This window comes from Populus alba, chromosome 3 (genome assembly GCF_005239225.2).
Source record: "Populus alba chromosome 3, ASM523922v2, whole genome shotgun sequence".
Classification (NCBI taxonomy): Eukaryota; Viridiplantae; Streptophyta; class Magnoliopsida; order Malpighiales; family Salicaceae; genus Populus; species Populus alba.
The window spans coordinates 7,214,943-7,228,946 of NC_133286.1; the positions used below are offsets into that span (position 1 = coordinate 7,214,943).

Below are 14,004 nucleotides of genomic sequence, written 5' to 3' on the forward strand. Positions count from 1 at the left end.
AGTATAGTTGGTCAGAAATACGGTATCATACATATATATATATAGTTGCACGAGACAAATAATTAACAAAGACCACAACACGTACTAGCATGAATGAATACATACATATGATCCTTGTATACATGCTTAAATATTCGATCTGTTAGAGGGAAGCATAAAAAAAAACCCATAGATGCTTGGTACTTTCTTTTAGCATCAACACTGATTTCTGTGTTCAAGTTGATCAATTCAACCAACAATCATTTTAAGTTGAACTTGAGAGGAGTTTATGAACTCGGAGTCCAAGTCCAACTTCTTTTTCTTTTTCTTTTTTTTCAACTTTTTATTAGCTGGGTGTTAAATAAACAAAACAAGACTTTATGAAATATAAATGTCACATATAGCTAGGACGTCGGCCCTTCAAGTTCGGCTCCCTTCCCTGACCCTCTCTTACCTCTATTTTTCTATTATCTTCCTCTTTCTTCCTCCATCTGCAATTTATAGCAACAGAACTACCCTCTCTCCCTATAAATTCCCTCCATCCATAAAAAACCCAACTTTCTTTGTGCATTTCCTTCTCCACATCCAAATCACCCCCCCCCCCCTCCTCTTGGGTGCTTATTCGTAAGTCTAAATTAAACAAAACAGACCACACACTCTATCACCAAGAACATGACTGATCCGCCGACTTCGAACTCCAACTCCAAGAAAGACTCTTCAAGCATTTACTCCTACTCCTCTTCGCCAACCCCATCTTCAACATCTTCATCTGGGTTATCACCAAACCCCGTTTCTAAACCCGACCCGGAAAAAAACCTGAGAAAACCAAAGAGGCCAAGGGAAACTAACAGTAGCAACAACAGCAAGCACCCGGTGTTCAGGGGGGTACGAATGCGGACATGGGGAAAATGGGTGTCGGAGATCCGGGAGCCCAGAAAGAAGAATCGGATCTGGCTAGGAACTTTCTCCACCCCAGAAATGGCAGCACGTGCCCATGACGTTGCAGCCTTGAGCATAAAAGGCAACTCAGCCATCCTCAACTTCCCCGAACTAGCCGGGTCGCTCCCCCGACCCGCTTCTAACTCTCCACGTGATGTCCAAGCTGCCGCCGCTAAAGCCGCTTCTATGGACTTCAACACTGTCACTACAGTCACCACCAATGTCTGCAGCGACGAAAACAACAGTAATAATAACAGCACGGCCAGTAATAATAATGGGTCATCGTCCTCACAAATGACACAGTCCTCCTCCTCCTCCTCATCATCATCATCTTCAACAGTAAGGGTGACAAGTGACGTGGCGACTCCTGAGGAACTGAGTGAGATAGTTGAGCTGCCGAGTTTGGAAACGAGTTACGAGGAATCTCCCGAGTTTGTTTTATTTGGTGACTCGTGGCCGTACATTAATCAATCTTGGTGTTATGAAGATTATGGCGTGAAGAGTAATGGGTATTTTAGCGATCAGTACTTGTCAATAATTCCAGAAAATAACGTAATTACTAGTGGTTTTGAGACTTTATTGTGGGAGCATTAATCATTAGTTTAGTGAAATTTACCCCCCCCCCGCCCCCCTTTTGTTTTTCATTTTTCCTCTGGGTATATTATTGTTTCTTTGCTGGTTTCTTTTGAAGGGTCACAATACTTAATTTTTGCTTGCTAATCAAGTTGTGTTCTTTGTTTCTTTGCTAATTAATTATTATTAACTAATTTTGTTTTGCTAGATTATTCACTGGTGAATTATTCTATAACTATTGATTTCGGGTTGGACTTGAACAGTTTTTTTTTTACCAAACCGGTTTGCACGTTACATGCATTGTTTGATATATTAATGGTTAAAATTCCCTTCCATCCTGAAATTCGGAGCTAGTGGTCAAACTATATAGTTATTCTTGCTAGTTAACACTTAAACCAAACAAGTATTAGAGTCTCTTTCTCTGATTTGGTGCCTTTAGTAAAGGAAACTAATGAAGGTGGTGACTCAGGGATAATTAACATTTGTTAATGAATAGTGAATGGGAAAGTAGATTAAAAAAAAAGTAATAATTAATGAGTTGAGATTCTAGGGTGTTTCTTTTACTGCTGTAATTAATTGGGACATCCATTTTACCCCTACAGTGTCTATTGTAGTAGAGATGTTAGTTTCATTCAGACTTGTAAATAATTAAGATCGAGAGTTATATTTGCTATACTGTAGCAAATCTCCAGCCTCAGCCATTTCCTTCTCCAGGAACCCAATGAGAAGAAGCCAGTAGGAACAGCTAGATAGATGGAGAGGAGGGTATAAACAATATGTGTGTGTTATGATGCTAAACAAAAGAAAAAGGAAAATGAATTTTATTTGTTATGAAACAGGGGGGAAAGGGTTTTTGGTATAATTTTTTTTTTATTATTAATATGAGTGTTCGAATCAGTTTGCGTGCATCTAAACTAATCCCACAGGCTCTAAAGTTAATAATCATGTAAATCTTCAGTGATCCTAAGATTCATAAAACTTGAACTAATAACCTCTATAAAACAAATCTAAAACATAATCAATTAAATTACACCTCTTATAATTATAATATTTACAAGCTAAGCTGTAGCTTTTTTCAATTTCAATTTGGCCATGGATTATTGGTGCTGGAAGTGACAATTTGGCCTTTAAGAAAAACCTGCAGATGCACACATGCTTCTCCCCACAAAAAGAAAATTAAAAAGAACCAATCAATTGTTATGCTATTATTAGTTTGATGGGCTTAATCCGGTGACAATTGCCTCCGAACAACCATATTCGTATGGGTGATGGTGTCCTTATTACATAGATTATTTATCTCTGTCTCTGTGTGTTTTATTGTATTCAATATTCATTAATTATTTTATCCATGCAAGCATACAAGCTTTAATAAGTGTAGTTTATGGGATTCAGTTTGAAATCAAGATAGACAAACTATATAAAAAGGGAATTGTTTAGTATTACAGAATTTTAAGAGGGTCGTTTGGATATTTTATATTTTTTAATTGGTCTCCTGATGTCATTGCGGTGGTTAGGATTTCATTAGTCACTGTTTGGTAGGTCTCCATTTATACCCTTAATTAACACTGTTTCTGACTATAAAGGCTTGCGATGCAGACGGAACCAAAATATTTAGATTTAAGGAATTACTACGATAATATATTTGTGGTTTAATGGGCATTTGCGAGTGCAAATCAAATTGCCAGCTAAAGTTGCCATGGCACAGTGCCTTGGGAGTAAAAACAGATGTGTAATTAGCACTAATGAAGTTGTCAACGACTCAACATGGCTATCTAGCGATACCCAAAAAAAAAATTATTTCCCATGTTGAATTCTCACTTATTTTTCTCCTTTTTTTTTTTTTATCCCTTTTCTCGAAATGAATCAAAAAGTATAGAAACCCCACATAAATCCTTGTACATAAAGCATCCCTACTTGCTCAAAATCTAGCTCACGAATTTTGTTGCGGTTGATAATTTTTGTTCCTTTCTCACTCTTAAACCCGAGATTATAAGGAAATTCTAATTCGTTCCATAGAACAAAAACAAAATCCTAAACTTTAACTTTAGGATTGCAATTTGCCTTTTCACTACCCACCGGCTTCTCAAGCTCCTTCTCAATTGAAAATTCATATTATTATAAAATACTAGAAAAGCCTTATATATATTATAAAACAATTCTAAAAGATGAGGGTTTTTTTTACTGCACATATTATTACAAAACACTATTAATTGAAATAGTATTTTTTTTTAATTTAATACTTTAATATTAAATTTATTTTTTTTATTAGGTTATCCAACTCTAATAACACAATTTATGAGTTAACCTGGTTGACACCAAATTTTTTTTAATTAAATATGTTTTCTAATTTCATCTAATTTTTTTTAATTAAATAATATTTTTACAAGTCATTTAGGTTATTTTTGAATTTGTAAAGTTAATCGGATCATATCAAGTTAATTTTCATATGATTTAATTTTTTTTACTAAAAAAAAAATATTATCATCATCTAAATATTTATTTTATAAAAATATTTAACTTCTTCTGCAACATAGTAATAATCTTTTATGTGGTTGGAAATTGGGGGACCTTAAATCAAGCAATGGAAATATTTTAGTTTGTGATTAAAAGTTCCAACGAGGATAAAAAGAAAAGGTCTCTAATAAAGCAATTATTAATAAAAATGTATGGTAATCTCTCACACGTCCACCTTTAATTAGAAAGTTGACCCTTAATTTATAAATAGAATTTACTCGAAATTAACAACTTAAGCATTTGGCATTTGTCTGCACACCTGTGTTCTCCACATCTCCAAATAATGATATCTTGGTTTTTTAGTCTGCCTACTTCGAATGAATATGGTAAATGAAGTGCTATTTCTCTTTGAGAACTGGCTGGTATTCCTTTTTTAATTAATTAAGTTAATCTCACAATCAAATAATAGTTACAACTATAATAATATGTGATTGAACATTAATTAATACACACATACATACATAATTTATGAACTGATCCCACCTAATTTTATATCTCAAATCCAATTTTAAGAATTTTATGGAGTTAGCTTGGCAAATAAATAAAAAAAGAGTTTATTCTTTCTTGGTATTTAAAATTTAAAACCAGCGAATTTATTTTACAAAGCACCCTAGATACATTCTTGACGGTGGGATTTTACCTCAATTAATGCTGAAAATGTTCCAAATATATTCTTAACCATTAAGAAAAATCGTATTCTTCTAAGACCACGAAGGCAATCATGTGAGTGTTTTATAATAATCCTCGGCTTGGACACCGAAAAGAAGGAACCCCCGGTAGAACATACTGTTTGCTCCGACGTAATAAAGGAAGTCAATCAGTTAATTGTCAAGATTCCACATTATCAACCAATCATTCCGCTATTATGATTTACATTTGATCACTAATATTTAATATTTAATATTTCTAAGCTGTGTATCGTGATTCACGGGCAACACCAAGGCTTCGCAAGAATGGATGATCAATTAATGGGATTCCACATGGCACATGCTGCTCTATAGTCTTAGCACACTCTCCGATCAAGTTCCAGTAGATTGCTTCGGTAATAATAAAAAGATTAAATAAAATAAATAAAACTATGACAAAGATCATTAAAACGATTTAACCATTAGATTGTTGTCGTAGCAATTCTGATTATATAAGCTGTAGGCTTTGACGACTCCAACCATCAGGTCGCTAATAATGATACAATCAGGAAAAAATTGCTACGTTTAACCTCAACTTCTTATTAACAATTAAAATGGATTGACGCTTTCTTTCTTTCTTTTCCGTGATAACGAGGCATCAGTCGGGCAGTCAAGAACTTAAGGTTTCAAGCCAAAAACCCTGGAAGTTAAAAATGAGAGCAGATCAATTCCCTTTAAGGCTCCACTCCAAGAGTGTGTACACTGTAGCTGAGGTTTTTTTCAAATAAGCTATTGGTATAATGTGAATGTTAGGGCTCGAAATGTTGGATTTTCTGAATCACATATGCACAGGGGAAATTATAATCTTAAAATTATTTTGGTAGCCTCAAGATTCCTGTTAGATAAATTTAATATTGTTTATGATTTATATAAATAATTACATGAAAATCAAATATTCTTTTCAGTTTTGAATAAATATTTTAAAGCTAAGTTGTCGTAAACTACAAATCATTTAAATGATCGCCCTCTAATAATGATCCATATGAATCACCAGTGAGAAATCTCCCAAATCATTTTAGAAGAAAGGGATTGTTATATTTTATAGTGCTAGCTCTTTTCTTTTATATTTTAGGTGTTTACGTAGTGTATTTTACTCACAATTTACATCATAACACATAGGAAATAAAAGACATAACATTCTATATATAGAGAAATCTAAAAACTCTATAAATAATTAAAAAAAATATCAATTCACTCCTTAAATAATATCATATATATTATTTTAAGCTAATTTTAGAAATTTATTTAATTAAGTCCTTGATTGTTTTTAGATCTAGAATTGTAATCTCATATATTAATTACATTCTAGTTCTCAATTTCTAAAATTTATTTAAAATCAAGTCATATTTAGTTAATTATTCTATTTTATTTTCTGACCAATGGTTTTTATGTATGTGACCCATTAAGTTCTCTAATAAATTATCTCAAATATAAAATCACAATCTTAAATATAATATGATTAAATAAATTAGACAAATTAATTTATTATCAAGTTAACAATTTATTGATTTATATTTAAAGACCAAGTATAAAATCTAGCAACATATCATAATTCTCCAAATATTAAGAAAGTCATAAGAGATTTGACTTAATATTTTAGTGACCAGTTTCTTAGTGTAATTGTTATCCTTCATCAATAATATTCTGATTTAGATATTATAGCATAAAGTGTTTTTACTTTGTTAAATCATGTTTTTTTCAACACCATAGTCATTGATTTTTTTAATAAGATTTGAAACTCTTTTCAAATCTCATTCCACCTTACACAAAGATTTACAATCAATATTATTTGAGAATATGATGAGAAATTTTTCCTAACTCAACATGGGTGGTGAATCCTCTCTTGATTACTTAAATAGCTTCATATAATTCATGTTATACTAAATATATACCAATTTGTTACCCTTGATTAGGACAATGTGTAGCAAGATCAAAATATAACACTCCATATATAAAATAACGTAATGATTTCAAGTCTAAAGATCACTTACACAACTGTTACGTAAGCTTTTCCATATATACAAGTGATCTCTTTATATGAAATTCTCATGTGGATTAGTTCAATGCACATGTCATTTAATAAACATCTGCATATTTGTTATGGATATCAATCATACCTCAGTTTATGAGAACAATCACCTTCTTTCATAATAAGTATTAGTCTCAACAACTTTAATTAATATTTAATCTTAATAGAACATTAACCAGGAACATTTAGAAACACTTCTTTAATGCAATAAGAATAGCTTAATTATAACAACTTTATAATTTTCTTTGCAAGGAATTTTATCCTAAGAATTTTATATTTACTCTAGATTTATTAATCAAATATTTAATGAATTTTAAAGATAACTAAGCCTTTTATATATATATAATAAAGAGATGAAATAGCTTTTTGAAAGTAAAACTTGAATGAATAAAAGTTGAATATTTTGGATGTCTTTTCATTATTACGGTGCTCTTGGTTTTTTAGGAATTTGACTTGTAATAAATCTTGTTACCCTTCACTCTTCGATACGCTAGTTGGTATCGAAATCCAATAATTGTTTGTGGTTTGTTGTTATGTGATGTTATTGGAAATCATGGTGGTAGGATCCACGAAGGTGCAATCCACAAAAGATAGTAGGGATCCATGACGAAATGGGCAACACAAAGATGTTAGACACCCATGACGGGGTAACCTGTATAAAGGTGTTAGGGATTTACAATGAGACAGCCTGCACAACAGTGTTAAGAATCCATAATAAAATAGCGACGCAACGATGTTAAGGACCTATAATAGGATGGCTCGCATAAAAGAAGATCATTATTTTTTCATTAATAAGATTATACTCAAATAACTTTATGTTGAACATTTTCATGGTAGATGGTTGTTTTTTATTGAGAAGACTCTAATCCAGAAACAATTTAAGCTTGAGGGCAAGGTTTTTTTAAGTTATTGAGACTGATGCAAGAGCTTTTAAGAAATATTTGTTTTCAATTTAGAAGTGTGTGTGTATTGACAAGTGTTACTTAGATGACTAAAAAATCAATATTTTTTGTCTTTCCTCGTAACCAATTGTAATAATTTTTTGACAAGTTAAAATTGCATAAATAAAAATTGAGGATTTTAAATGTATTTATATATTCATGGTGTTCTTCATCTTTAAAAATTTTAGCTTGTAATAAACTTAGTTATCCTTCTCTCCTAGTCACTTAAATAAATAGAAATTAAATGTTTTAAAGGTTTATATATATATATATGTGTGTGTGTGTGGTGTTTTTTTTTTTCGCTCCTGGCTACATGAAATATATATGCGCGTGTATTTGTAGTTGTTTTGATATATGAAGGTTTGTTGGGATATGATTGTACTTCAGACCCCAGCAGTGGACTTGGCACCATATCTTTAGGGGCTTTGTTTAATTGAAGAGTTGAGAATCTAGACTAATATTGCAATAACCCTACTCCATCGATCTTGGATCCCTTGTGCCACGAATGACAAAATGCACACAGCAATCAGTCTCCTTTATAATTGAATATAAAACAAAGATTTTGTACATTTTCTTGATACAATGATCCCGCTAATATAAATCCATGTATGTTATAATTATGCTAACTACAAACATGGTGTGACTTGTTATGAAAATGCATTCCCTTCCTAAAGTTATTTGCTTTTGTGTTTTACATTGTATTTAAATTCACTTGAAAAAATATTAAATTAATTTTTTTAAAATATCTTTTAATTGTTTTGATGTATTAATATTAAAAATATATTTTTATATAAAAAATACTCTTAAAAAATATTATGCACAAAAAAACTTTACGTTGTTATTCTTAAATTAATGAGTTTAGAATACATCTTCTTACTGTTCATGATAGTTTTTTCATCCGCCAACGAGGAATGGAGATAAGAATTTTAGTTTGGAAGAGTCAAATTAAAATAAAAATAAAAATAAAATTAGAAGGATAAAATTTAAAATTTTCAAATCTAAAAATCTAATTTATTGAAGGAAAACACATCTTCATCAGTAGTAAACAGTGAACAATAAGGTGAAGTGATGGTTGAAGCCATAGTATATTTAAAAATATAATAACAGTTGTTTTTTCAAATATTTTTTATTTTAAAATATATTAAAATAATATATTTTTTTATTTAAAAAAAAATATTTTTAACATCAACACATCAAAATAATTTGAAAACATAAAAAAAACTTTATTTGAAACAAATAAAAAAATAAAAAAAATTCAATTTTTTTCAAAAACATTTTTAAAACACAATATCAAACATTTCTGCAAAGAATTTGGATTATTGCGCAATTCCAATGACTCATTTTAGAAAATGAATAATATATTCATTATTTCTTTCATGATATTAAGGAATATTTTTAAATCAATTTATATGTTAATTGGGATTATTTATATAAAAAAATGATGACAATTTTTTTTATATTAGTTTGATGTGTTCACACATATTTATAAACTTTCTTGAATAGTAACCCTAATATTCAAACCAAATTTAAAAACAAAAAATACATACAATAAATAACATATAAACTACATAAATTAACATATGATATGGCATAGGAGCACAAATATCAACTCCAAGATTATTTAAAATAAAAACAAGTTTATACTACAAGTTTTTCTTCTTTTTTTCCAAAGATAATGGAATCGTTAGGTTGTAATGACAACATATTTTAATGAATGTCATTCGTTTTATTTCCTTGCCCGCAATATCATATAAATTCATTTTAATTTGATTTTGCTTGGTGAATGATGAGCTTCTGTATTTTAGTTTTTTTTTTTTTTATTAACATGGATATCTAGATTAGCTTACATCTATCTCGATTAATTCTAAAAATTTTAAAATTAATAATTATATAAATTTACAATGGCTATTTTATTAATAATCTTCCTTCATCCGAGCTTTTAGCTCGAGTTAGATTTTTTTTCTCTTGTCATGGTATGATACATCCGAATCTCAAGGGGCCCATTTGTAAGTTACCGAATTGTGTCACCTTCCATGATGGGGAATTGCCATCATCCTTTCCGATCACTAAAGTAAGTAACTTTTCTTCTGTAAAGCCATTAAAAAAGACAACAAAATCATGATATAAATATATAAAGGAACAGCTGAGCCTGTCCTGTTAAATTACGTACTACCATAATTAGTCAACCAAGAGAATTCTGCTTGAAAGTGTTAGACAATAGCTTGCTGAACAACATCATCAGTTTGAATTCAATTATTTTTATTTTTATTAAAAAAAATTATAATAAAAAATAATATAAATTATATCTTATAACTTCCATTAACTCACTGTTAATTTCATATGTTTCGTAGTTATCATTGATTTTTTGGAATTAATTAATATATATAGTTACATCTCATCTATTGTATCCTTAATATTTCATAATGTTTTTAACTTGATTTACTTTTTCACTCACTCTCCATCCAAACCTATTAAAAATATTCCTCAGCATGAAAACTCTAGAATTTAAATATTAAGGAGATTTATGGTGTAAAAAGATGAAGATAAGTATGAAAAAAATAAATTGCACATATTCAAAAATTTAATTTCAATTTAGAAGTTAAGAAAATAGATAAATCCCATTAAACTCAAATTAAAAAAAAATCAATTTTTTGAATTTCAATTTTTGGCTATGAATTTAATAAATCTTTTAATTCTTGAGTTGTCATTCGAGGTTTAAATTCTTTTGCTAGCTGATCATTTGAATGAAAAAAATAGATGGAATGGTAAAATTAAACATATTTGGTATTTTTTTGGTTCACCTTTTTTATTAATTTTTCATTAAAGATATTAATAGGGACATTACTTCGAGAAATTACAAAGGAAAAATTTTGCATGTGAATATCATCTAAACTTGGAATAAGTAGCTAGTCATGCTTTGCTAAATTTTATTCCTTTGTTTATTTACAAGAAAATTGAATAATGAGATCCGAAGAAAACCTCGAAAGTTAATGGGTTTTTAAGACTAATGGATGAATTGAAAGATTAAAATTATTGATCATGGATTCTAGGAATACTTGCAAAACAAGTCTCATGTTAGATTCAAGACCCCTTACTGCTGAAGGTAGCATAGTGATAAGGAAAAAGTACCTTAAATGTTATGTTTACGAGGAAGATGAAATAGATAATTAGAGCATGAAAAAGAAGAGAAAGTGATATGAGATAATGAAATAATTTACTTAATATCTTATGGACATTTATATAACTATGAAACACAAGAACTTATATGGAGACAAAGGTAGAGAGGGAAAAACATTATGGCACCGATTTTCGAGGTCATCATTTGAGATAACAACTTTTAATGGTTATTACTTCACCATAGAGTGAAAATGATGATAACACGAGGGTCATCCTCGAGGTATGGACATGTCATAACTTTGTTTTACTAGCTCCATTATAATAGAAGGATGTGTGAACATTTAATGCATATACGTTTTTGTCTCTATAATTAGTGACAAGTAGACTGGTTTTGACTAGGGGGTATTGCACTTACGGTATAATAGTTGGATTTAAGGGTATAAACCTTATCCTCGAGCGTGTATGGCTAGTTTATAAAGGGGGATGCAAGATCAGCCTAGGGGGATGTTGTTGGGGTTTTTTTAAACCAATAAACACGGTGAAAACAATAATTTTAATTTTTTAGGAGTACCAAGGATCACTCTACTTAATATAGGGTCATTTGGGGTTTGTGTGAAGATTACTTGAAAAAGCTTTATTCTTTTATGGTTAGATGGACTTTTCAAGGCTAGGTTGTCTCTACCACAACCCGTCTAATTTTAAGATCTTTAACAGTAATCCACATGAATCATTTGATCAGAAATCTTTTAAAACTCTTTTAAGAGGGAGAGATTGTTATGTATTGAGTGTTGGCTTTATCTTTTCTCTACTTCGCTTATCTATATAGGTGTATTTGATGTGTAAGTGTGTTTCTCTGATCACTTATCAAAAAAATATGACGTATAGCATTTTATATATATATATATATATATATATATATATATATATAAACCTAATAATTGATTAGTACTTAAAAATGCATTTTTACCAAGGTTTTATATCATCATTTTGCATTTGAAATATCATTAACTCCTTAACTAAAACATGTTTTATAATAACAATTCTTTTACTATAAGATACCTTAATTTATGATAAATGTTCATCTTAAATGCAGACCTATCACATAAATAAAAGGATTGATTGATGAGTTTAAGTACTGAAATTGAAAGGACAAAGAGAGGGCTAAACTTAGAAAAGAGATGTTGGTTCAATCCAAACTTAAATACTATTCGGTAATTGGGTCATATCTAGAGTTGTAGATCTCGGATTTAGGTCCGCTTTATATGGATAGAAAGGTAAGACATAGGCCTACAACTTTCATGTGGAGTCCAAGATTTAAAGAGGCCGTTTTCAAGTCCAAATTATATCAACAACAGAGAAGTTTGAATCTGTCTTGTAGCCCAAACATTGTTCGGTGTTCAGCCCATATCTCAAGTTATAGAAGTCTAAATGACCTCAATTTTTTTTCCTGGAAAGATAAGATAATTTCTAGAACTTTCATGAGTTTATTTGATTCCAATTCTAATGTTAGCAATGATGTTTTGTTCAAACAAGAAGATAAGGATTTTCACCAAGTCAAGAGTTGGCCACCCACTCAACAATTAGTCATCAAATCAATAGTTATAAAGTTTGGCCTACAAAAGGAGGCTTTTGCCATCCATTTAGGCATCTTGATTGTTCAGATCAAAATCATAGTTTTTATTTCTTTTTTTATATTTTTGTAATGTTTAAGTTTTATTTCATGTTATATTTTTCTTAATCTCTTGTTTATGCTTTTCATTTCATTTACTATATGTTTAGCTAAGTTTATTATTTCAAGGTAAAAAGGTTTCACTAATGGTGTTAGAATAGGTATAATATAAACTCAACATAGATTTCAATGTTTATATCCAAGAAAGTTTGTTATTAACATGTCTTATCTTTTTATCTTACTAATTTTTAATACCTTGCTTGTTAAATGATTATTCTAGATTTGTGTTGTATAGCACTTGGTACAACAAATGCTTGGCACTTTCATAGCCCAACCGTATGGTATAACCTACACTTGTGCTATGAAAAGAACTTGATTTGTTGTTAACATAAGTTATCATCATGAATTCCTGACAATATTTAAAAGTATGTGTTACTAAAATAAGATAATTAATATGATTAAGTTAAAAATTTATAATGAACTATTAAGGATAAATCATTCAGTTGAGACATTCTTTGTGTGTGGTTTCCAGTTGATTAATAAAAAGAATTTATATTATATTTATTTCTAATACTATTAGTGAATCCTCTAACCTTGACAATTATTTTATCCTTGTTTAATCTTCACATTAATCTTACATCTCAAAGTCCTCTTTACCCCATCATCATCATCATCATCATCATCATCATCATTTATAATTTATATAGTTAACCTCCATGTGGTTCGACCCCGGTCTTGCCAGATTATTTATTACTTCGACACTCCTGCATTTATGATAAGACATCAATCTTTTGATCACGTCAATAATCATATTAATGGTAAAATATCACTTTGTCTCATGAAAAAATATCAAATATATTATTTCAAGAATTTTTTAGAAATTTATACAATCAAGTCCTTACTTGATTTTTTTTCTTCGTCTAAAACTATAATTCCTTATATTAATCACATTCTAATCCTTAATTTTCAAATGAATAGATGTGAAGTTACAAGCCTCTAAATCAAGAAAGGCTATTTATAATTTTCTAGGTCCAAATGAAAGGTGTGCACCTCATCTACTAACTTCAGGTGATCTTCAACGATGATGACATTAAAGTTGCTCCAATAAAGTCTCAAAATGGGTAATTCAGTCATCGATGGTTGTGATACCTATTTTGAAAAGCCACCAATGTTTTTCATGTATTCACATTTCAAGCCTTCTTAATGGATTATTCTCATAGGCTAGACACATTTCTCTCAAGATCAAAGGGTCAGAAACAAGTTTTTTGGTCTCTAAGTTTTGAAAAACCACTAAAATCTCCAAAACCAAGTTTATTGCAAAACCATCATTATAAAACCAACATGGGTACAAAGCTTACAATTGTCCAACATACCAAAAAATCTTATATTTTGATTAGATGGCCAAGCTTCGATGAAGAAGGATTAATCTTTGATTGAATCCAAGCTTGAAACTCTATAAATACCCTTGGAAAATCAAGGCAGAGGGGCAACGAGAAGGAGGGAAAAAAGAGGGAGGAAGATAGGATAAAGGAATTCCAAGTGTGAAGGTTTAAGATC

General features: G+C 30.1%; 1 protein-coding gene across 1 annotated transcript; it reads left to right on the forward strand.

The window, feature by feature from the left end:
* The first annotated feature begins 391 nt into the window (after positions 1-391).
* Positions 392-1,660, forward strand: LOC118031052 (ethylene-responsive transcription factor ERF043). The gene has a single exon (XM_035035354.2). It carries the CDS (start codon positions 652-654, stop codon positions 1,510-1,512), a length of 861 nt encoding a protein of 286 aa, XP_034891245.1. The 5' UTR covers positions 392-651; the 3' UTR covers positions 1,513-1,660.
* The last annotated feature ends 12,344 nt before the right edge of the window (positions 1,661-14,004 follow it).